At 42.1% G+C, this 25,529-nt stretch overlaps 2 protein-coding genes across 5 annotated transcripts in view; one reads left to right on the forward strand and one right to left on the reverse strand.

Annotated features, from left to right (window-relative positions):
• SP7 (Sp7 transcription factor) overlaps nucleotides 1-25,529 on the reverse strand; it is an 82,911-nt gene that overhangs the window by 28,860 nt on the left and 28,522 nt on the right. The gene's annotated exons all lie outside the window — the stretch shown is intronic.
• Nucleotides 9,853-25,529, forward strand: part of SP1 (Sp1 transcription factor) — a 34,199-nt gene continuing 18,522 nt past the window's right edge. For 3 of the 4 annotated variants that reach the window (XM_079140854.1, XM_079140857.1, XM_079140856.1), the window contains exons 1-3: nucleotides 9,853-9,974; nucleotides 11,033-11,202; nucleotides 11,622-13,131. In XM_079140854.1, the coding sequence (XP_078996980.1) occupies nucleotides 9,968-9,974; nucleotides 11,033-11,202; nucleotides 11,622-13,131 (1,687 nt within the window). In that variant the 5' untranslated portion in view covers nucleotides 9,853-9,967. Of the gene's footprint in view, nucleotides 9,975-10,531; nucleotides 10,936-11,032; nucleotides 11,203-11,621; nucleotides 13,132-25,529 lie in introns of those variants that run through there. The other variant, XM_079140855.1, reaches the window with a different exon arrangement.

Raw genomic sequence — 25,529 nt, forward strand, 5'->3', positions numbered from 1 at the left:
CAAATGTTAGTGCTGAAAGGAACTTTGAGGATCAAGATTAGGTTCTTCCTGGAGGAATTCTCCTTCCCTCTCATCCTTTCTGAGTCATAGCTATATTTTAGATGTACAGTGTGGTAGTTCCTCATTCACATTCTGCCTTCATAAGTTTTTTTTTTTTTTTTTTTCACCATAATCAGCTTGTTCCACAGAATACTATTACATTTCTTCATCCTAACAATAATCTCTGTAAAATGATAGGTTTAATATGTAGTTCAATTTCTTTCTAAAAGCCTTTGAAAGAACATGACCAAGCTGGGTACAGTGGCCAGCACCTGAAGTTCCACCTACTCTGGAGTCTGAGGCATGAGGATCCCTTGAGCACTGGTTGAAGAGAACTTGATGGCCACAGAGTAGACATCAAGGAGTTGAAAGCCAGCCTGGGCGACCTAACAAGAGCCTGGCTCGGGTTGGGGGTTGTAGCTCAGTGGTAGAGCACTTGCCTCTCATGCATGAGGCACTGGGTTCAATCCTCAGAACCACATGAATAAATAAAATAAAGGTATTGTGCCTATCTACAACTAAAAATAAACAAAAACTTAGAAAAAAAAAAAAAAAAAAAAAAGAGCCTGGCTCTTAAAACAATACAAAACAAGGGTTAGGGGTGTAGGTCAGTAACTGAGCAACTTGCCTATCATGTGTGAGGCCCTAGTTTGGAGATCCTCAGGGCCTGGAAAACAGTCATACAACATACACACACACAAATATACACAAACACTGCACATACAAAAATATTCCAATTCTACCAGTCGTGCGTGCCCCTCATCTTGGGAAATACTACAGAAAAGGAACTGGAACCAGGGAGTCTTGAGATTTGTTTGGGCACACTTCTTAAATTCCGAATATATTTCCAAATCATAAAAAGGGGATGATATAATGTCTACAGGCATTGGTTATTGGTCTTGTGAGTGACCGAAGAGCCAGTCTTCCTGGAAGAATCCCAAGGACCTTTGTCCAGCACCTCCGATCGCCAGCAGCGGAGGGGGAAGGGAGCTTAGCGCCCAGCAACCTGGAAGCGAGAGTCACCTTTCTCAGCAGGGCATCTGGGCACAGGCAGCGCTGGGGAAACCCGGTTTCTCCGGGCGGCAGACGTCAGTGAAACTACTACCCTCTCCCACCTTTCTCTCTCCGGCAGATTCCTAGCCGAAGCTGAGGTGGTGTTTCAGGGCCTTTCCCTCAGAGGAACCACCCACCCGCCCAGCTTTTCTCCCTGGGGGCAGTGAGAACTTCCGCAAGAAGAGATGAAAAGTCAGGTGTCAGGCCTGTACGACGTTCAGCTGGGCTCCAGCGAGGGCGGGCAAGGCAGGAAGGAGGGGTTTGCGGTTGGGGAGAGCCAGATGGCCCACCCCGGCCGGAAACTGGGGGTGGAGAGGCCCGGCCCAGCCCTCACCAGTCATCCAGCTCCGGCTGGGTCTCAGAGGCGGGCAAACCCCACCCCATTCCTCTGGGCACCTCGTGGCCCCGGCGGGTTTGTTTACGAATCCGGCTCTCTCCTGGCGCAGCCCGGCCCTCCGCCCGCCCCCAAGGTGGCCGGGGAGGAGGGGGAAAGAAGGCCGCTCCCAGAGCGCTGCGCCCGCCCTTCTGCCTTCAGCCTGTGCTGTGGGTGTCCAGACCTGTGGGGGCCTTTCTCTAGTGGGAATAGGGAGCTGGAGTGCTGTCGCTAGTTCTCTCAACTCTGAGATCTAAGGAGGACTCGGGGCTACTTGTCTCAGGAGGGGAAGGAGAAAGAAACTGCTTCAGCTTTGGTTAAAAGAGTTTTTTTTTTTTTTTTTTTTTTTTTTTTTTTTTTTTTTTTAACTAGGCTTCCAAGTCAGGGCCCCATCACCCTTGGGGTGTGAAGGTCTGGGTGCGTGTGCGATGAGGGTTAAATTGACATTAAGCATCCCTTTCTTCCCAGGCTTGATGATCCCTGAGGAGTCTGAGGGGGTTGGGTGTTTGGGGAAGGGAAACGTTTTGTTTATGTGTTTGTTACAAGCTGGAATCCCTAGGAATCTGATTTAAATGTTTAGAATAGGCCAGGAGCGGTGGCACGCCTGTAATCCCAGCGGTTCCGGAGGAGACTGAGGCAGGAGAATTGCGAGTTCTAAGCCAGCCTGGGTAATTTAGGTCCTAAGCAACTCAGCGAGACCCTGTCTCTAAAATATTAAAAAGTTCTGAAGATGTAGCTCAGCACCCCTGGGTTCAATTCCAGGTACCCCTCCCCCCCAAACACACACACACAAATCAGAAGAGTTCTCAGTTTTCTATGTTGGGGGTCTGCCCCGCCCAGATTCCTTGAGCTTGTCTTCCCTAGAACTTCCCTAGTTCTCAAGAAAGTGGATGGACTATGGAACCCAACAATTTCTCTTATGTCTTACTTGCCACAGACCAGGTCGTGGCAAAGGATCGTCAAGCCTCAGGGACTTGGTTGGATATATAGTGGGGGCAGACTTGTTGCATCCCTCTTCAGAACAGAGAACATTCGAGAAGGTTGGGTCAAGTTAATCTCCAACAATAACTAAATTGTGCTTTTTTAAAAAATTGATTTAAAACAAAATTTTAAATTGTGTTCTTGACTATGCCTCCCAGTCTTCACACAAGATCTCTTATTTCCCTCCTCCCACCTTTTTCCTCCTCCAGGAACTTCAAAATCATCAGAGCCACCTCCTGGTTACAGAATCCAATCTCTTTCTAGTGCTAGGTATAGTCAGGCAGGCATGAATCACAATGCTTCTCAGATAAGGAAACAAAGACACAGCAAAAGTACCCTGGGTCACTTAAAATAATGATAATAATTATAAAGACTAAGTCAGCCACTGCAGCCCAGTTGGTCCACACCTGTTATCCCAGTGACTTGGGAGGTTAATACAGGAGGAACACAAGTTCCAGCCCAGCTTCCGCAAGTCATACACTGTTTCCAAATAAAAAGGAAAAAGGGCTGGGGGCTAGCTCAAATCCCTAGCCATGGACACACACATGAACACGTGTATGTGCGCGTGCACAGACACACACACACACACAAGTTATAGCCAGGCCTGTGTGAGGCACCCCTGTAATCCCAGTGACTCCCAAGGCTGAGACAGGAGGATTGCAAGTTCAAAGCCAGCCTCAGCTACTCAGTGAGACCCTGTCTCAAAAAAAAAAAAAAAAATTAAAAGTGGGCTAGGGATATGGCTCAGGGGTTAAGTGCCCCGGGGTTCAATCCCTGGCACAAAAAAAAAAAAAAAAGTTATAAATACAATCAGCCCCAAGCCCTGGATTCTGGATTTCTCACAAGTTCTGAGTTTCTCAAATAGAAAGAAGCCCAGGTTGCTTCAGTTTTGTGTTTTGTCATACTGGGGATTAAGCCCAGGGTGCTCTACCAGCTGAACTATATCCCCAGCCTTTCTATTTTGAGACAGGGTCTGAATTGCCCAGGCAATTGAATCCTACCTCAGCCTTCTGATTACCTGGGATTGCAGGTAGTGTACCACTGCTCCCAGCAAGTTCTTTTTTTTTTTTTTTTTAAAGAGTTTTCTTTTCTAACCTCCTTTATCCTACAGTAGGACAGATAAAAGAAATTTCAGTCTGTTTTGTACTTAACAGTTGTAGTTGAGAGCTTATGAAGAGGAAAGATTGCAATGATAGTGTGAAAGGATGCTTTGGGATCATCTATATATTTTATTGGTGTTTTTTTTTTTTTTTTTTTTTTTTTTTTTTTTGCGGTACTGGGGATCGAACTCAGGACCTCTACCAACTGAGCTATCTCCCCTCTCCCCGGCCCTGTTTTTTTTTTTTTTTTTTTTAATTATTTATTTTTGTGGTGCTGGGGATGGAACCCAGGAACCCAGGTTCTTTTTTTTTTTTTTTTGGTATCAGGGATTGAATCCAGGGGTACCTAACCACTGAGCAACACCCACAGTCCTTTTTTTATATATTATTTAGAGATAGGGTCTCACTGAGTTGCTCAGAGCCTTGCTAAAGTGCTGCGGCTGGCTTTGAATTTGAAATCCTCCTGCCTCAGTTTTGGAAGCCTCTGGGATTATAGGTGCCACTATGCCCAGCTGGAACCTAGATTCTTGTGCATGCTAGGCAAACACTCTACCACTGATCTATATCCCCTGCCCTTACTTTTTTGATGTAGGGTCTTGTTTGTTATACAGACTGGTATTGAACTCCTGGCTCAAGCAGTGATCCTGCCTCAGCCTTCCCAGTGTATGTTAATTTATCAGATTGCTAACTGGGAAAGTGATGACAGCTGAAGAGTGGCTTCAACGTTAAGAAGACTTAATTTATATAGTCAATCAAAGGAATGCTGAGAATCAATTGTTAGTACTGTAATACCTGCAGACCTATTCAGGATGGTTAGGACTAGGCTTCCCTTTGACTCCACCAGTGTTTACTTGGGGTGGGGAGGGCTGGGGTAATGGCTCAGCAGTATAGTGTTTGCCTAGCTTGTGTGAGGCCCTGGGTTCAATCTTCAGCACCACAAAACAAAAAAAAGAAAGTGTTTAGTGGGTGTCAACTATATGCTCAGCTTTGAGAAATGAAAATGTTATTGGCAGGGCTGGGGCTATAGCTCAGTGGCAGAGTGCTTGCCTAGCATGTGTGAGGCACTGAGTTTGATCCTTAGGACTACATAAAAAAAAACAAATGAAGGCATGCTGTCCATCTACAACCTCCAAAATTTAAAAAATTATATATTATTGGTGGTCTAGCCCAGGGACCCTGGCTGGATCCTGGCTGGTGGGATTTGGTCTAAGAACTAGGCAAACATTGGGAAAAGGGGAAAATTAATTTTATGCAGTTTGAGCAAATTGGGGAAAAGCTTAAATCTCCCTCTAACTCAAAGCTGGCTTTGAATAAACCTATTTTCTCTCCAACCTGTCTCCTGAATTTTTGTGGATCACTTCTAGTGGTAAAGCCTTTCTCTCATGGTTTCAAAAAAGCATAATCCCTTCCTTTTAACTGTTTAGCTGGTGGGGGTGGGCAGATACTTAAGATACTTCAATGGAGATATGGAAAAGGCACATGGTGGTTATATTATTCAATATCTGGGAGAGGTAGGAAAGATAAGAGTACATATGAGGCTTACTACATTATAGTCAGGCATCAGGCATAATTCATGTTCCTAGGTGTAGTTTTTTTTTTTTTTTGTTACCATGGTTGGACCCAGAGGCACTTAACCACTTAGCTACACCCCCCAGGCCCTTCTTTAAATTTTGAGACAGGGTCTCACTAAATTGCTGAGGCCAGCCTCGAACTTGCAGTCCTTGCCTCAGCCTCCCAAGCCCTTGAGATTACAGATTTGCAGGTTTGCACCACCTTGCCCTACCTAGGAGTAGTTTTGCAGTGAATCAACTGTCATTTTTTTTTTTTTTTTTTTTTTTTGAGATGGGGCCTTGGGTTATTATGGTCTTGAACTTTTGGGCTCAATGGGCTCAAGTGGTTTTCTGCCTCAGTATCACTAGTACTGGGATTATACGTAGTCACCATTGTGCTAGCATTGATTTTTGTGTACTAGGGTTTAAACCCAGAGCACTTTACCCCAATCCATTTTGTTTTGAGATAGTGTCTTGTCAAATTGTTGAGGTTGGCCTTAGATTTGAGATCCTCATGCTTCAGCCTCCTGAGTTGCTGAGATTACACCCATGTACAATCATGCAAGGCTACTACATTGTTTTTAAAAATACAGTCCTGCCAGGTGTGGTGGTGCACGCCTATAATCCCAGCAATTCCGGAGGCTGAGATAAGAGGATCACAAGTTCAAAGCCAGTCTCAGCGAAAGTGAGGCAAAAGTGAGACGCTAAGCCACTCAGTAAGACCCTGATTTTAGATAAAATCCAAAATAGGGCTAGGGATGTGGCTCAGTGGTCGAGTGCCCTGAGTTCAATCCTTGGTACCCCACCCCTCAAAAAAAATTGTCATAAGGAGTTAATGAAATGATCTCACAAATGTTGTATAGACAGACACAGACATGTGAAGAATTTGAAAAACTCCTGAGTAAATTTATTATGACTTTTTTTTTGTTTCTTTTTTGTACTGGTGATTGAATCCAGGGGCACTTACACTAAGCCATATCCCCGACCCTTTTTATTAGTTTTTTTAATTTTGAGACAGGGTCTTGATAAGTTGCTGAGTCTCACTAGGTTCCTGACACTGGCTTTGAACTTGCAATTCTCCTGCTTCAACCTTCTGAGTCCCTGGGATTACAGGTGTGCACCACTGTGCCTTGTTAATTTACTTTTTTTTATAGGTACTGGGGATGCAAGCCAGGACCTCCAGTATGTTAGGCAAACATTCTGCCACTGAGCTACACCCATAACCCCTATTATTTCTTTTTTAAAAAAAATTTTTTTGGTAGTTGTAGATGGACAGAATGCCTTTATTTTATTTACTTATTTTTACTATTTGTTCTGTTTAGTTATACATGACAGCAGAATGCATTTTGATTCATTGTACACAAATGGAATACAACTTTTCACTTCTCTGGTTGTATATTACCCTATATACATGTATCATGTAAATTCAAGTAATCATATGTGTATCTAGGGTAATATTTGTTTATTTTTATGTAATGCTAAGGGTTGAACTCAGTGCCTCACATATGCTAGGCAAGTGATCTGCCACAGAGCTACAGCCCCAGCCCTGTTTTTTCTTTTTTTCTTGATTGCGGTCCTGGGGATTGAGTCCAAGAGAGCTATATCCCCAAGCCTTTATTTTTTGAGATAGTTTTGGTAAATTGCTGAGGCTGACCTAGAATTTGTGATTCTCCTGCTTCAGCCTCCTGAGTTGCTGGGATTACAGGTTGAAAGAAATTTTGTTCAGGTTTTTACAGAGGAATTGGGCAAGATAGATCATGTCATTCATATACTCTCAGGATTATCAATAAGCTAGCCTGGAGTTGGGGGTGTGGTTGGGCTCAGTGGTTGAGTGCTTGCCTAGCATGTGTGAGGCACTAGGTTTGATCCTCAGCACCACATAAAAAATAAGTAAATAAAGTTATCCTGTCCATCTACAACTGAAAAAAAAAAAAACCTAGCCTATGTCTAGAATATCCCTCAGTGGCCAGGTGCTGGAGGAGTAAAGGGAAAAGATTGTAAAAAGGATGATGGCCTTTGAATTTTTTAGTCTAATTCTAGGCCTTTTTCTCAGTACCTGGAATAGAATCAAAACTACAATTCCCATTTCAGTCATAGACTAGCACTGAACCATAGAAAAATACAGGCTTTGGAAACAAATATAGATCAATCATGATTTAAAGTGTCTAATCTATCTTCTCATCTGTAGAAGGACCCCCACCCCCCATTTGTTGCTGTTGTCTGTGATGGGGACTGAACCTAAGGCTTTGTACATGCTAGGCAAGTAAGCACTCTACCATTTAGCTACATTCCCAGTCTCAACAATTTCCTAAATCTGTAGAATTAAGTTAGACAGTATATATGAAATGTATAGAGTACTGTTTCACAGAGTTGCTCCTCTCCCCTCCACCCACTAGCAAGTTTAGGTGTGGTCTATTGCTGAATGCGCCAACAGCTGTTAGAATCTTCAAAGCTTGGTTTACAAAGATGAGTAATACAGTTTCTTCTTTCCAGGAAGTTTCTTTTCTCCAGTTTCTTCCCTAGTGTGTCTTAAACTTGTTTAAGGACTAATCTCTTGAGCTACTTAAAAATGTATATTCTCAAGCCCCACCCCAGAGTTTCTGATTTATTAGGTCTAGGGTGGGATTCTAAGAAACTGATTTTCCCTCAGTACTGGGGATTGAACTCAGAGGTGCTTTAACACCGATTTACATTTCCAGCCCCCTCTTTTTAAAAGTATTTTTTTTTGTTGTTGTTGTAAATGGACACAGTATCTTTATATTATTATTTATTTTTTTATGTGGTGCTGAGGATGAATCCAGGACCTCACACGTGCTAGGCAAGCGCTCTACCATTGAGCCACAACCCCAGCCCCCCAGCCCTTTTTATGTATTTTGTATATTGAGACAGGGTCTCATTACCCAGGACCTCACACGGGCTAAGCAAGCCTCTACCACTAAGCCACAACCCCAGTCCCCCAGCTCTTTTTATGTCTTTTTATGTATTTATATTGAGACAGGGTCTCATTGAGGCTGGAGTCGAATTTGTGATTTTCCTGCCTCTGCCTTCCCAGAGGCTGGGATATCAGGCGTATGCCACCATGCCTGGCTATTTTTATCTTTTAATTTTGAGACAGGGTCCTACAGAACTGCCCTGCTGGCGCTGGGATTTGGGATCCTCCTGCTTTGGCTTCCCAAGTTGCTGGGATTGCTGGGGTATGCCACTGCACTAGCTTCACTTCATCTTTTCTAGGCCCTGTCCAAAGCAGAAGAGACCTCAGCTCCTACCTTCAAAAGGTCATAAAAAATTTTGGAAGAATCCAGATTTTAAAACACGAGAACATATAATGAAGTGAACTGTAGGTAATGAAGCGACAGCATAGAAGATACAAGTGATAATGAGAATGACATTGTCATTTGACAAAACATCAAGGCTGCCTCCATTAAAACAAGCATAAAGGAGGCAAGATGGAAGCCAGAGATTCAGGTGCCTCGGGCATAATATCCTTTAACCTCTGTGATTGCAAAAAGCAGGAACTCGGGTTATGTTGCTTCATGCTTAGGCGGTATTTGCAACTGGGGGAGGGGGGAGGAAGTGGTTCAGGAGAGCTTGACTCCAGGAGGTTCTCCAATGCACTGTAGCCTCAAATACGGGCTCTTGAAAAGTTAACTAGCGGTAAGTTTAATGTTTGGCGCATGTGTCTGGCAGAGCGTAATAAAATGGCGCTAGTTGGAGTCTCACAATAACCTTGCATACGAGTCAGCTCAGTAGTAACTCAGTTTGTGAGTGCTGTCACCAGATCTGATCCCGCCCGCAATCGCAGGGATTACACCCACATTGAGAGGCATCTGCCAGCCTGTCTGCCTACCCGAGGAGGGGGTAAGACTCCAGAGGCACTTTATGAGAGCGGTTAAATGAATACTTAAACGAGCCCGGGCGGTGAGGTAGAACTGCGCGCGCCGAAGGTCTTGGCTCTGACACTTGAGTTGCAGAGCTCTGGTGAAGGGTACCACATAATGACTGTAAAGACGTCCCTTGAGGAGAGTCAATATGGCGACGGCCTCCTCTTGGCACAGCCCTGTTCCCTCCCTCACGATGGGCGTCTCTAGTAACGCCCATTAGGCCATTTGGAGGAGGTACCAGGCTTACTTTGCTCCTTCATTGGGTTGAATAACTGAGGGAGAAGCCAATTCTCCTTTGCTCTTTCCAAGTTCCTACCCTCAGAGTTGATTCGGCTTTTAATTGGTATTTAGTTTATGTCAATATGCGTCGTATTCCGTCTCTTTTCCGTGCTAATCCAATCATAACGTTCCTGACTGCCCGCCTGATTTCTGATTGGTTTAGTTTAGCTTCATCCTGTGCTATTGGGGCCTACTTCTAACTCCCCTCCCAACCAGGACTTTGCCCAGGCATGTCCAAGATCCTGATTGGTCGCTATTCTGTCATTTCCATCAAAGTTCTTCCTATCCCTATCGCTCAGGGAGCCCGCCTGGTGATTAACTGGTATCTTTCCAAGTCTATCATCTCTAGCTCCCACCCATTCTCACTTCCTGCCTCTTTCATTGGTTTTTAAAACTGAGGGGGCGGTCCTCTTGGGCGGACACCAGGCACGCAACTTTGCCTTACACGCCTTAGAGAAGGAACGAATATTACCATTGGGTAATCTGCTCGCCTTTCTCCTGCAAGTCCCGCCCTTCCCCCTCCTTCATTGGGCGGGGCAGCACCGAAGGGGCGGGGTCAAGGCCGGGCTTGTGGCGCGCTGCTCCCTCCTCTTTACCCCCCCCCTCCCTGTCCGGTCCGGGTTCGCTTGCCTCGTCAGCGTCCGCGTTTTTCCAGGCCCCCCCCAACCCCCCCGGACAGGACCCCCTTGAGCTCGCCCCTCAGCTGCCACCATGAGCGGTAAGGATGAGTCCACTCCAAGCTTAGGGGTGGAAGGGTAGTGAGGGGGCGCGCGCGAGGGCCGACCGGGCGGTCCCCGCCGTGAGGGGGGGCGGGCGGGAGGCGGCGGCGGCGGCCTTGGTCCCGCCCGGGGCGGAGGGAAGGGAGGGAGAAGGGGCAGTGGCGGGGCCTCCGAGGAGGAGGGGGATGGGCCGCCCGCCCCGGGGGAGGGGGCAGCGTGGCCTCGCCCGCCCCCTGCCCGCCCCGGCCACGGGGGACGGGCTTTACCCCCCACTACTGGGCCGCCCGCCTGAGGCTCCTCCCGCCAGGGGCTGGCGCCGCGGGGGCGGCCCGAGCAGTGCAGGCCCCGCCCGAGCCAACCGCCTCCCTGGCCCGCCCTCTGGTCGCTGCCTGCCCCAAGGCCCTCCCCCCCCAACCCGGTAAGTTTCCCTTCCCCCCCCGCGGTCCCGCCCTTTCCACGCCCCTCACCCCGAAACCGCCCTTTTTTTTTTTTTTTATTTCTTAGGGCCCGCCTCTAGCTCTGAAACCTCCTGATTTCCTATCCCTAGACCCCCTAAGCCCATTGCTAGTATTCACAAATGTTTCCCGACTCATACTTTTTGCCTATTTTTTCCCACTTTTCCTTTTTCTCTTACTTTTTATACTTGTATTTTTCTTTCTCCATCTCTTTTTACTCTAATTTTAGCAAACTTTCCATGTACCCACATGTTGATTTTTGCCTTACCCATCCTCCTTTTCTCCCCAGGATTTTTTATTATTTTGAAACTCTTTCAACGTTGTCTACTACTCCTCACATTTCCAATGCCCAAAGCACTTTATGAGTGTTTTCTGAGTTTAATTTTGAGCATGGGGAAAATTGAGACTTGCTTTTGGCATCACTGAGCCTAGTTCATGTCCTGTAGGCTCTAGGATTCCTCTTGTGCAGATCCATTTTCTTTGCACTGGTGACTTTCATCTTCCTGTTAGTCATTACAGATTTCATCATAGTCTAATAGCCTTTACCCTTCTTCACTTTATCCCCTGCTCCCCAGTTTAAGTTGTTTATCTTTTGTTTTTAGACCAAGATCACTCCATGGATGAAATAACAGCAGTGGTGAAGATTGAAAAAGGAGTTGGTGGCAATAATGGGGGCAATGGAAATGGTGGTGGTGCCTTTTCTCAGACTCGAAGCAGCAGCACAGGCAGTAGCAGCAGCAGTGGAGGAGGAGGTGGAGGAGGAGGAGGGCAGGTGAGTGATCATCAGAGTGGGGAAGTTGTTGAGAGGATGTAAATATTCTTAGAAAGTGCTTTAATCTTCACAGAAAACTTTTTAGGAAAAAAAAAAAAAAACTAAATGTTATAGAAAGAGAAGTAAGCATAGGGAGGCAAGTGACTTGGATATTCCCTAAAAATGAGAGTTTTAGCAATACCTGAAGGTCAGGGTTTTTTGGATTTTTCTTTTTTCTTTTTTTTTTTTTCCAATGCTGGGATTGAACCTATGGGCATGCACTCTACCACTGACTCCCATTCCCAAATACAGGCCAGGTTTTTGTTTCTGTTCCCCCCCCCCCTTTGTCTACATGGCATTGCTGTTTGTTTTTTTTTTTCCCCCCTAGGCTAGCAGATAGGTGTCACTAACTCCTTTCCTCTCCTCTATTTTCTGGCCAGGAATCCCAGCCATCCCCTTTGGCTCTGCTGGCAGCAACCTGCAGCAGAATTGAGTCACCCAATGAGAACAGCAACAACTCCCAGGGTCCAAGCCAGTCAGGGGGCACAGGTGAGCTTGACCTCACAGCCGCACAACTTTCACAGGGTGCCAATGGCTGGCAGATCATCTCTTCCTCCTCTGGGGCTACTCCTACCTCAAAGGAACAGAGTGGCAACAGTACCAATGGCAGCAGTGGCAGTGAGTCTTCCAAGAATCGCACAGTATCTGGTGGTCAGTATGTTGTGGCTGCCACCTCCAACTTACAGAACCAGCAAGTTCTGACAGGACTGCCTGGAGTGATGCCTAACATTCAATATCAAGTAATCCCACAGTTCCAAACCGTTGATGGTCAGCAGCTGCAGTTTGCTGCCACTGGGGCACAAGTGCAGCAGGATGGTTCTGGTCAAATACAGATCATACCAGGTGCAAACCAGCAGATCATCACAAATCGAGGAAGTGGAGGCAACATCATTGCTGCTATGCCAAACCTACTCCAGCAGGCTGTACCCCTCCAAGGCCTGGCTAATAATGTGCTCTCAGGACAGACTCAATATGTGACCAATGTACCAGTGGCCTTGAATGGGAATATCACCTTGCTACCTGTCAACAGTGTTTCTGCAGCTACCTTGACTCCCAGCTCTCAAGCAGTCACGATTAGCAGCTCTGGGTCCCAGGAGAGTGTCTCACAGCCTGTCACCTCAGGGACTGCCATCAGTTCTGCCAGCTTGGTGTCATCACAAGCCAGTTCCAGCTCCTTTTTCACCAATGCCAATAGCTACTCAACAACTACTACCACCAGCAACATGGGAATTATGAACTTTACCACCAGCGGATCATCAGGGACCAATTCTCAAGGCCAGACACCCCAGAGGGTTAGTGGGCTACAGGGGTCTGATGCCTTGAACATCCAGCAGAACCAGACATCTGGAGGTTCACTGCAAGCAAATCAGCAAAAAGAAGAACAAAACCAGCAGACACAGCAACAACAAATTCTTATTCAGCCTCAGTTAGTTCAAGGGGGACAGGCTCTTCAGGCCCTCCAAGCAGCACCATTGTCAGGGCAGACCTTTACAACTCAAGCTATCTCCCAGGAAACCCTCCAGAACCTCCAGCTTCAGGCTGTTCCAAACTCTGGCCCCATCATCATCCGGACACCAACAGTGGGGCCCAATGGACAGGTCAGTTGGCAAACTCTTCAGCTGCAGAACCTCCAAGTTCAGAACCCACAGGCCCAGACAATCACTTTGGCCCCAATGCAGGGTGTTTCCTTGGGGCAGACCAGCAGCAGCAACACCACCCTTACACCCATTGCCTCAGCTGCCTCCATCCCTGCCGGCACTGTCACTGTGAATGCTGCTCAGCTGTCCTCCATGCCAGGTCTCCAGACCATTAACCTCAGTGCACTGGGTACTTCAGGAATTCAGGTGCACCAACTTCCAGGCCTGCCATTGGCTATAGCAAATACCCCAGGTAAGACTTTCAGTCTTTTGCATTCATCTGTTTATTTTTGTGTCACTTGGAACTGAACCCGGGGCACTCTACCACTGAGCTGCATCCCCAGCCCTTTTTATTTTTATTTGTTGTTGATACTGGGAATTAAAACCAGAATGCTTTACCACTGGTCTACATCCTTTTTATTTTGAAACAGGGTCTGGATAACATTACTGAGAGTCTGATAGACTTAAGGCATGCCCTGATGCACCCAGCTAAAGGTCATTACATGGGCTTTAGGCAGTAGTGGCCTTGAAAAAACACTTCAACTTATTTATTTACTTTTGCATTGCTGGTAGTTGAACCTAGGGCCTTGTGCAGACTAGGCAAGCACTCTACCACTGAGCTACACCCCCAACCCTCCTTTTTATTTTTCAGTTTGAGACGGTCTCACCAAGTTGCCCCTGCTGATCTCTGTGATCCTCCTGCCTCTACCTTCTGAGTAGCTGGGATTATAGGCTTGTATCACTATGCCAGGCAATCTTTTGCATTTATTAGGAAGTAACTCTAGACTTAACTGAAACTGTTAAGTCTAAAGAAGGGAATAGAAGCCGGGTGCAGTGGCGCACACCTGTAATCATAGTGGTTTTGGAGGCTGAGTCAGGAGGATTGCAGTTCATAGCCAGCCTTGGCAACTTAGTGAAGTCCTAAGCAACTTAGCAAGACCATATCTTAAAATGAAAAATAAATTAAAAGACTGAGGATATCCCTCAGTGGTTAAATACCCCTGGGCCCAAAAAAAAGTGGGGAGATAGAACCTTTTGGGGTGACACTTTTTCAAGGACTAATCATTTAGGCAAGTGAATTAGAAAAGTAACAATGATGGGCCCTGTGGTGTACATCTATAGTCCTAGCAACTTGGGGAGACTAAGGCAGGAGGATCAGAAGTTAGGGGCCAGCCTTAGTGAACTTAGTGAGGCCCTATGCAATTTAGTGAGACCCTATCTTAAAAAACAAAGGACGGGGGATGTGGCGCAGTAGTTGAGCACCTCTGTGTTCAGTTCCTGATACCAAAACAACAATAACTAAAAGAACTGTCTCCCCTCACACTAATACATATTTTTAATAAGCTTCCTAGATGAATCTGATAACTTTCTGGATAGAGAATAACTTCTTAGACTGCTTTGAAAGTACCACGTATGTTGGGAGAGGGAGAAGAAAGACAAGGAGTGAAGTCAGGAATGGAGTACAGATTTGGTGTTGGAGAGGGCTTAGAGATAAGAGCATTGAAGGAAAGAGATATATATTGGAATCTATATTGAATCAGTTGACCACAATATTCAGTCTTTCTCATTTTATTTTATATTTTGGTACCAGGGATTGAACCCAGGGCTACATTCCCAGCCCTTTTTATTTTGAGACAAGGTCTCACTAAGTTGCTTAAGGCCTTGCTAAGTTGCTGAGACTGTCCTTAAATTTCAGTTTTTACTTCAGTCTCCCGGAGTCAGCGGGATTACAGGTGTGTGCCACTGCACCTGGCTAATATTCAGTCTTTCATTTTGAACTGTTACACTCTTGGTGAGTTTGAAATTGAAAACATACACACAAAATAAGATGAAAGTCTACTTGGAATTTATCTTTCTTTGTGTGTGTGTGTTGCTGGAGCTCAAACCCAGCATACCATGTGAGCAGTCTACCACAGAGCCACATTCCTAGCCCCCTTTCCCCACCTTTTTTTTTTTTTTTTTTTTTTTTTTTTTTTGGTACCGATGTTTGAACCCAGAAGCACTTAACCACACCACAGAACACATCACCAGCCCTTTTATTTTTATTTTATTTTATTTTGGTACTGGGGGTTGAACCCAGGAGTGCTCAACCACTGAGCCACATCCCCAGTCCTTTTTTTTTCATATTTTCATTAGAGACAGGGTCTCACTGAGTTGCTTAGGGCCTCCCGAAATTTCTGAGGTTGGCCTTGAACTTGGAATCTTCCTGCCTCAACTTCCTCAATCACTGGGATTACAGACACACACCACTGCACTCAGTTTCCCACACCCCACCCCACCTGCCCATTTTTTTTTTTTTTTTTTTTTTTTAATGTATTTAGGATTAAACTCCAGCACTGTACCAATGAGCTACCACTGAGCCCTTTTTAGTTGTTATTTTATGACTGGTTCTCTCTAAATTGCCTAGGCTGGCCATTTGTGATCCTGCCTCAGCCTCCCAAGTAGCTGGGATTATAGGCATGTGCACACTGCACTGGGCTTAGCTCATATAAATTTTTATATTCTGCTATGATACATGAAAATTATTTTGGAAAATAGTTTAATACCAAAATTCTACTTAGATTGGACCATGTATGTGTGCTCGTGAAGTATTTTTGTTATGGAGTTCTTGTTCCATTTAGATTTTTTTTTTTAAAGATTGGTTCCTGTTGAGTGCTTGCCTTGCAAGCACAAGGCCCTGGGTTCAAATCCCCAGCACTGCAAAAAAAAAAAAAAAAAAAAAAAAAAAAAAAAAAAAAAAAAAAAAAGATTGGTTCTTATATAAATGGGGATAACAAATTAGGCAACCATGTTTCCTGTCTGCTACAGTTTTGGAAACTGAGAGGAAAAGTCTGCTCGAATTCTCTAGACTTCTTAAGTTCATGTGATGTGTTTAAAATGACTACATTTTGAGCTTTAATGAGACAATAAAATTTTTCTTAGTGAATTGGAGATTTTAGAGTAGAAAGTTAGAGCTAGAAGGGACCTAAGAAATCATCTAGTACAACTGTCTTTTTTTCTTTTCTTTTTTTTTTTTTTTCTGGTACCACAAATTGAACCCAGGGGCAATTAACTACTGACCCACATCCCCAGCCCTTTTATTTATTTATTTTTTTTGAGACAGGTTCTCACTAAGTTGCTTAGGGCCTCACTAAGTTGCTGAGACTGGCTTTGAACTTGTGATTCTCCTGCCTCAGCCTCCTGAGCCATTGGGATTACAGGTGTGCACCACTGTACCTGGAACAACTGTCTTATTTTCTGGATGAGGAAATTGAGATATGGATAGGCGGGTCAGTGATGTGACAATAGCCAAAGCTGGGGTTTGTGGTTAATTCTCCTAGTCCAGGATATTCCTGTTAGTTTGCACTTGGGACTTGAGAAATCCTTTAAATTGTTAAATATGTTTTAGAAAAGGAGTCTTTGCTTGATGATTAATGTTATAGAAGTGACAGGTCTATTATAGACTAAAGTTTAATGGGAGAAGAAATGAAAGTTTTATTAAAAATAATCTCAAGAGCTTGGAAAATTAGACATTTTCTGGGTAATCTACATCAGCATGTTAGTTTTCTCTTTGCTTTTAGATTTTATTCAGAAATTTTACTCTTCAGAGGAAGGTGAGGCTGTGGAATTGTTCAAGCTATTAATTTGGGTCCTTGTAGTTTCTATAACTTAGACTCTAGAGAACAGTTCTGAGGTACTCTCATTGTTAAATCATGCTGTGGGAAATTCTGCTATTTAATATGTCATAGAATAGGGCAACCTAGTTGTTGATGGTCCTTGAACTCAAGAAAATGCATACATTTCTGTAAGTTATTAGCAATTTGACCTTCACTAATGAGAGATTAACACACTGAAAGGCCATTTTTTGACAGTTAAGATTGTTTGCTTCATTAACAGTGGTCCAAGTTTCCTTTTTTTCTGTCTAGTCATAGTTTGTGTAATCTACTGCCCCTGCTTTTTTCTTTGGTAGTGCTGGGGGATTGAACTCAGGACCTTCTGCATGATGCTAGGCAAGTGCTCTAACACTAAGCTGCATCTCCAAGCCCCTTAAATTAATCAGACTTTTTTTTTTTTTTTTTTTGGCTACACAGGGACTAGAACATGACCTTATGCATGCCAAGCAAGTGCTCTACAACTGAGCCATACCTCCAGCTTAATCAGACTCTGTTTTTTTTTAAAGTATATGGAGGGTTGAACCCAGGGACTTAATCACTAAACCACATCCCTAGCCCTTCTTTATATTTTAATTAGAGACAGGTTCTTGCTGTGTTGCTTAGGGCCTCACTGAATTGCTGAGACTGGCTTTGAACTTGTGATCTTCCTGCTTCAGTTTCCTGACAGACTTTATTCTTTTTCTTTTTTTTTTTTTTTGTTTTTGTTTTTGTTTTTTCGCTGCTGGGGATCGAACCCAGGGCCTTGTGCATGCATGCAAGGCAAGCACTCTACCAACTGATCTATATCCCCAGCCCTTTTTTTTTTTTTTTTTAATATTTTAGTTGTAGTTGGACACAGTATCTTTTTTTATTATTTATTTATTTAATGTGATGCTGAGAATGGAACCCAGTGCCTCACGCATAATGAAAAAATAACAAATCATTTCCTAGAATCAGACTTTTCCACTCTTGCTGGACTGCTACAAAGTATCTCATTTTTCCCTTTCTCTGATATATTGTTATTTTGCTAGACAAATTAAACCTTTTGACAATAAAAGGTACATGAAATATGAAATAATGTTATTCACTCTTGAAAATGACTTCTTATTATATGATTGTGGAAGACTTCAGCCTCCATGGGGTTCACTTAATTTGTTTACTTTTTTATTTTTATTTTTTTTTTAATTTTGAGACAGGATCTAAATTGCCCAGGCTGGTCTTGAACTTTCGATTCTCTTGCCTCAGCCTCCCAAGTAGCTGGGATCACAGGCATGTGCCACTGCATCAGGGTACATTTATTATTTTTAAAAATCATCTTTTACAAATCTTTAGGCCTTCCTGTTGACTTTTTATTCTGTTTTCTATTTGTGGAGTACATAAGCAAAGGCACAAAGTTAGAACCCAAATAAATCAGCTACCTCTATGTTCTTGTGTTTTTTATGATTTTGTCCTTGGTGGGTGGTAGTGAGGATAGGACCAGCTAGTTAATTGAGCTTAGTTTCCAAAGAGTGAAATGATCTGTGGGCTTTAGTTGTTATTTATTTTTATTTTTATTTTTTTTAAAGTCATCAGTAGCTTTCTTCTTATTTTCTTTCTTTCTTTTTTTAAACACCTTTTTCTCTTCATCAGCATCCTTTCCTCTAATTTTGTATTCCCACTCTCATAGACTTTCTCCTGGGTTTAAAGCTTCAGATTTTTTTCCTCAGTTACCACTAAATACTAAAAATTTTGCCCCAAGTTAAGGGATGGTAGCTTTGAAAGATTAAGTTTGGATGACTTCTTGGGAGTTCTGCTTAATAAAGAATTCAGGGCTGGGCTTTGGCAGGAGACTAGAACATATTTCCTTGATGGTTATAATTCACTCAAGAAGCAAATTTCAGGCACTAAAAATAAAAATTTCACATCTGCTTGGTTTTATTGGGGTCAAGAAAATGTCTTCTCTTAGAAGTTAAGTTGAATGTGATACCAAGATTGGTTTGCCAACAGTGTCACTAAACTTGGCGTCAGATTGCTGAGACCAAATTTGTTAAAAAGTGTTCTTAAGACTAGTGCTCATGAACATCAGTAATAAGTAGGTTTAGATGATTAAAATGCCTTCAAAATTATTATTTTAATGCAAAAGATCACATGAGACTTTTCTGTTTTTATTTTAAAGTAGTATACTTTATCAAATACAACATCAAATGTTTATGCGTCTTTGTTTTCTAACATTGTTCTTGTTTCTTAGGGTGATGATAATGCTTTCTAAATGGTAGTTTTGATTTAAATACAAAAATTTTTTAAAAAATCTTTTTTAGTTGTTGATGGACCTTTATTTTTATTTATTTATATGTGGTGCTGAGAATTGAACCCAGTGCCTTACACTCACTAGGTGAGTGCTCTGCCACTGAGCCACAACCCCAGCCCCAAAATGTCTTTTTTTAAAAGCTTGTTGTCTTTATTGATTTGAAAATCAGTGGAGCACACCCGTAACCCTAGCAAATATGGAGGCTGAGGCAGGAGGATCAAAAGTTTCAGGCCAGCCAAAGCAACTTACTTAGACCCTGTCTCAAAATACAAAATAAAAAGGACAAGGATGTCTCAGTGACTTCAGTGGTTAAGTGCCCCTGAGTTCAATCCCCAATACCAAAAAAAGAAAAAAAAAAATCAGTAGAATATAAGAAGACAGTCTTTAGATATTTTCAGTTACTCCTATTTATTCATTCCAGTGACTTTTTCTGAATGATGTCATTGTTAAATCACATTGCCTTGTGCGCTGTGGCCATTTTAGTTCTTAATTAAATAATGGAGTACAAGGATGCCTCGTGTTTTAGGAGACTTTAGTTGTCTTCTGATCTTCTGATCTCATATTTCCTTTTTCTTTTCTTTTTTTATTTTTATTTATTTATTTTGACATGGAATCTCTTCATCTCCCAGGCTGACCTGGAACTCCTGGACTCATTTGGTCCTCATCCTCACATCTCAGCCTTTCCTGCCACCTTGCCCAGCTCCTGTCCCCACTTTTTTTTTTTTTCAATAAATACTGGAGATTGAATTGAACCACTCAGGGGCACTCTATCTCTGAGCTTTATTTTCAGCCCTTTTCATTTTTTCTTTGAGACAGGTGCTGAACCTGGCCTGGGATTATAGGCATGTGCCACCACATCTTGCTACCCTTTTCTTCTTCTTTTTTTTTAAATATCTTTCCTTTTAATTGTTCTGTTTTATAAAGTAGCATGTAAATGTTCCACTAATTTAGTTCTGTTCATTCCTTGCTTCTGTTTTGCTTTTCCTCCTTGAAATTATTTTGAAATGTAAGATGAACATATGTAGAAAGGCTGTATTATATTAATGCTTTGTAAGTTACATATTGTGTGTCAACATTACTAGATTTTTTTTCACTTATTTGAAAAATAAGCACATCATTTTTCATATTTCTTACAGAAAGTGTGACAAAATAATGTTATCCTTTTAACATTTAGTAGTTTATAGCAGGGCTTGGTATGCTGAAGGATTATTTTTAAAAAATTTATTTGGCTGGGCACCCTGTCTCATACCTCTCTGGTCCCAGCTACTTAGGAGGCTGGGACAGGATTGTAAGTTTGCCTAGTCAACTTGAGGAGACTATCTCAAAATGAGTGCTTACCTAGCATGTCCAAATCCAATTGAGATCTTGGGTTCAATCACAAAAAGAAGAAAAATACATCTATTCATATAGGAAATATATTGTTAATTAATACTATGCTTGATTTTAAGAATTGTTTCTCTTAGAAGACATTTCTGTAGAAAGTTTGCTTTTTTTTTTTTTTTTTTTTTGTACCTGGCATTGAACCCAGGGGCCATTAATCTCTGAGCCATATTCCCAGTCCTTTTTTTTGTATTTTTATTTAGGGACAGAGTCTTGCTAAGTTGCTAAGGCTGGCTTTGAACCTGTGATCCTCCTGCCTCAGCCTTCTAGTTGCTGGGATTACAGACTTATGTTGCTACACCTGGCTCTGTAGAAAGTTTTTAAGTGAATCTTTCAGAATTGGTTACAAAGCTGACCTGTAATTTGAATTTGTACTTTTGCTTCAATGTTGTTTACATTCTGAATGGCTTATAGAAACTGAGCAGTACTACTTGTTTGACAAGTTTGGTGGATCTGTATGTCTAGTTTTCTGTGGATCTGCCTCCGACTTATATACAAAATAAGCAATATTTACTTTGAAGGAGTTAAAATTATAAACTAGCTAGGTCAAGACCCTTCAAGACATGAGAGAGAACAAGTTAAGTCTATAAGTATCTGAAAATTAAAAAGAACACAACACTGGTTTTCATAGGAAAACACATTTAACAACAATCAAAATTAGGTTAAATGCTATTAAGACGACTTTTCTCGGGCTGGGGTTATAGCTCAGTGACAGAGTGCTTGCCTGACATGTGTGAGGCACTGGTTTCTGTCCTTAGCACCACATAAAATAAAGGCATGCTGTCCATGTACAACTACAAAAAAAAAAAAAGTTAAAAAAAAAAAAAAAAAAGATGGTACTTCCCAAGCTATTCAATACATTCTTCATTGAATGTGGCCCTGGTTTGATGGCTTCAGAACTTTTGTAAACTTAGTACAATTCAACCAGACCATCCAGAGTAATAGCTCTTAGACTGAAGGTTGCCTGAGCTAGAGTCTTCCTTCTGTTGCTCTCATTTGACAGAGCATAAGGTATAGAAAGATTCAAGTTATTTATTTATTTTTTTTGGTAGGGTGGTGGGGATTGAATCCAGGGGCATTTTACCACTGAGCTACATTTTAGCCCTTTTTAAATTTTGAGATAGTCTCACCTAATTGCTTAGAGTCTTGACAAGTTGCTGAGTCTAGCCTCAAACTTATGATCCTTGGGCTGGGGTTGTAGCTCAGTGGCAGAGCACTTGCCTAGCATGTGTGAGGCACTGGGTTCAATATTCAGCACCACATTAAAAAATAATAATAGAGGTATTTTGTCCATCTACAACTAAAAAAATTTAAACAAACAAAACAAGACTTAACGATCCTTCTGTCTCAGCCTGCTGCTGAGTCACTGGGATCACAGGCATGTGTCACTGGGCCTGGGAACATTTTTTTAAAATTTTGCAGTACTGGAATTGGAACACAGGGCCCACACATGCTAGGCAAGTGCTTTACCACTGAACTGCATCCCAACCCTTTCGGTTTTATTTTGAGAGTTTCATTTGCCGTGGCTGGCTTCCAATTTGCAGTCCTCCTGCCTCAGCCTCTTAAGTAGCATGGGCTACTAAATTTAGCTGCAAGGTCACTGACGCTTCCAAGAGTGACTGAGATCCTTGCACAATGGGGCACACCTTAATCCTAGCAGTTTGGTAGGCTGAGTCAGAAGAACTGCAAGTTTGAGGCGAGCTTCAGCAATTTAGGGAGAAAAAAGGAGTGGGGGCTGGGATGTAGCTCAGTGATAAAGTGCCCCTGGGTTCAGGTCACAGTTTACAAAAAAAAAGTAGTAAGAGGGCTTTTGACTCTTCAGATCAGTGTCCTCTGATATTATGTTGCTTTATTTTACCAGGCCTTTTTCAAGTATTCTTATAGATTTTGTCTATTTTACAGTTCACTTATTTTGAAGTGTTACTAATATTTGTAGCCTAAGATAGTAAGAAAAGGAAGCAAATGGTGTGGTTAATTAACATCTTCTCTATACTTTTTTTTAAAAAGGATTTAAAATTTTTTTAGTTGTAGGTGTACACAATACCTTTATTTTATTTATTATTTATATGCAGTGCTGAGAATCGAACCCAGTGCCTCACACATGCTAGGTAAGCATTATACCACTGAGCTATGCCCACAGCCCCTTTATAAACTTTTTTAAGAATCAGAATTTGTAATAGCAAGATTGGTCAATTTGAATTTATTTAATCTGTAATCAATTGAAGTATTAATCAGTGAGTGATAAAAACATAGGAAGAGAGAAGCTAGATGGTAAAAGAGAAATAAAATCATATAATCAACCTTTGAAAACCTGAAGGTCAGCTGTGCCATCTGGTGTGTGTGTGTGAGGGGAGGTTACCCCCCTCCTTTCCCTTTTTTTTTTTTTTTTTTTTTTTTTTTTTTTGCGGTGCTGGGGATTGAACCCAAGGCCTTGTACTTGCAGCAAGGCAAGCACTCTACCAACTGAGCTATCTCCCCAGCCTTCCCTTTTTTTATACTTAGGAAGATAGGATCTGTTTTCCTGACAGTTCCTTTCTTAGTTTTTTCCTTGATAAGCTTGAGATTGTTATAGCAAATTTGATTTCCTTATTGTTCTTATCTGTTTTCCATGTTTTACTGGAAATTGCCTTCAGTGCCTACCTTCCCTACCTGCTACATTTCTTGTATTTTAAAAATGTATCTTAGGGCTCAGGATGAAGCTCAGTGGCAGAGTGCTTGGGTAGCATGCATGAAGCCCTGGGTTCCATCCTCAGCACTGCAAAAGAAAACAAACAAAAAACAAAACCCCTCATATTTTCATATTGTGTTCTTAGTCAAATCTACATTTTTAAGCTTTTTGTATGTGTATGTGGTGCTGAGGATGGAACCCAGGGCCTTACTCAGGCTAATCCCTTGGCTCCTACCATTGAGCTACATCCTCATCTCCCACATTAAATTTTTCTTTTCTTTTCTTTTCTTTTCTTTTCTCTTTTCTTTTTTGTACTGGGGATTAAACTCAGGAGTGCTTTACTTCTGAGCTACATTCACATCCGTGGTCTTTGATTTTTCATTTTGATACACGGTATCACTCAGTTGCTGAGACTGGCCTCAAATTTGCTATCCTCCTGCCTCATTCTCTTGAGTTTGTATGATAACAGGCATGCAGCATCCTGCCCAGCTCCCATCCCCCTTTTTAATTTTTCTCCCTTTTTTTTTTCTTTTTTTCCCAGTATTGGGGTCAAACCTAGGTCCTTATCTATGATAGGCACTGTGACTTATATATCCCCAGCCACTACCCCCGACCTCTTTTTTTTTTTTTTTCTTTTTTAGGGGATCTTGCTAAATCACCCATACTAGGCTTGGAATTTATGATCCTTCTGCCTCAGCCTCCTCAGTAGTTGAGATTACAGAGTAGCTAGAATTGCAGGCAAGTGCCACCATTCCCAGCCTTTTTTTTTTTAAGTATTTTTTGTTGGTGGTGGACATAATAACTTCATTTTATTTATTTATTTATGTGGTGCTGAGGATGGAACCCAGTGCCTCACACATGCTAAGCAAGCACTCTACCACTGAGCCACAACCCCAGCCCCATACCAAGCTTTTTTGCTTTTCTTTTCTTTTTTGATACCAGGGATTAAACCCAGGGGCACTTAACTACTGAGCTACATCCCCAGGCCTTTTTATTATTATTATTATTATTTTTGCCACAGGTTCTCCCTAAATTGCTTAGCCTTGCTAAGTTGCTGGGGCTTGCTTTGGATTTGGGATCCTGCTGCCTTAGCCTCCCAAGCTGTTGGAATTACAGGCATGCACCATCACACGTATTTTGTTTTTCTACTTGAAGAGTTTTCTTAACCAAATGGGACAAAATCATTAGTATATTGTTATAGCTGATATCCAGGTGATTTTACTTTATTTTAATCTTACCTAATTGTAAAGCATATGCCAAAAATGGAGCTAAAGAGTTGAAATTTAAGACAGGAATTGTTGCTGCTTAGGTTTGCACAAGAAGGACCATAATGATACACAGTGTGTTTGAAAATATGTTTAAAGATATAAATCATTCTTAGGTTACTGGTAACTGCTTACCTCCCTGCTTTAATTACTGATGCATAATAACTGCAGAAAACAAAGATGACTTGTTTTTAGAAAGTGTTTCCCTTTGTTGGAGTTATTCACTGAACCCCTGAATCTCAGAAAATGATAGTTGTCTCATCCCAGACAATGGGTATTTTCATTTCTACTTCTTGTAGATGCTTTGGAAACTGCAAGATAGCCAACCAGGCAACTTGGTATAGTAGCAATTAATCTACTTTAATCAAATGGCTAGTCAGAGCTAACTTAGTAAATTACTGACATATTACATTGTGTATTTTTAACAGAAATCTGCAACAAATTCTGATGCATCCAGACTTAAATTACTGAGAATTCTTTTTTTTTTTTTTTTTTTAATTTTTTAACCTTAGTGGGAATTGAACTAATTGTGTTCTACTACAGAGCTATAGTCCCAGCCCATTCTCTTCTTTCTTTTTTCTTTTCTTTTTTTTTTTTTTTGGTACCAGGGATTGAACACAGGGGTGATTAAACCACTGAGCCACATTCCTACCCCTTTTTATTTTTTATTTTGAGATTTGTCTCACTAAGTTGCTTAGGGCCTCATGAAGTTGCCGAGGCTGGCTTTGAACTTGCAATCCCCCTTCCTCAGCCTCCCAAGCTGCCAGGATTATAGATGTGTGGCACTGTGCCCAATTCCCCTCTTTTTTTTTGACCTCTAATTTTTTGTCCTACTGCCTGAACCTCTCAAGTTGCTGAGATCACTGTGTGCAGCACCCTGTCTGTAGTATTCCTTTTAAATGAAATAATATAGGTAAAACCATAGAGACATTGATTGTCAGCCTGTGATGGGTGACATGAAGAAATTACATGGGTACAGGTATTCTTTTGGGTTGATAGATAACTTCTTTTTTATTTTTCAGTGCTGAGAATTGAAGCCAGGGCTTGGTGTATGCTAAACACATTTTACCACTATACCTCCAGCCTATTAAAAGTTTTAGTATTTTTCCTCATTACTATTTAAATTTTTCCTAGTCTCATAATTTTCCAGAAGAATAATTTGACACATTTTGTCAGATTCCTTATATAATTTTTTTTCCTTATTTTTCGCAGTACTGGGGATTGAACCTAGGGCTGTGTGCTTGTGAGGCAAGCACTCTACCAACTGAGCTATATCCTCAACCCCTCCTTATATAAATTCTTTGAAATTTTTATTTTGATTGAATCTCCCATACTGTGCTTCATTTCTTTATTAGTCTATGCATTTCTTCCTCAGTTTAAGCTTAATGTTTTATGGGTTTTTTGTTTGTTTGTTTGCTA

This window comes from Sciurus vulgaris (assembly GCF_902686455.1).
Source record: "Sciurus vulgaris genome assembly, chromosome: 5".
NCBI classification, from domain to species: Eukaryota; Metazoa; Chordata; class Mammalia; order Rodentia; family Sciuridae; genus Sciurus; species Sciurus vulgaris.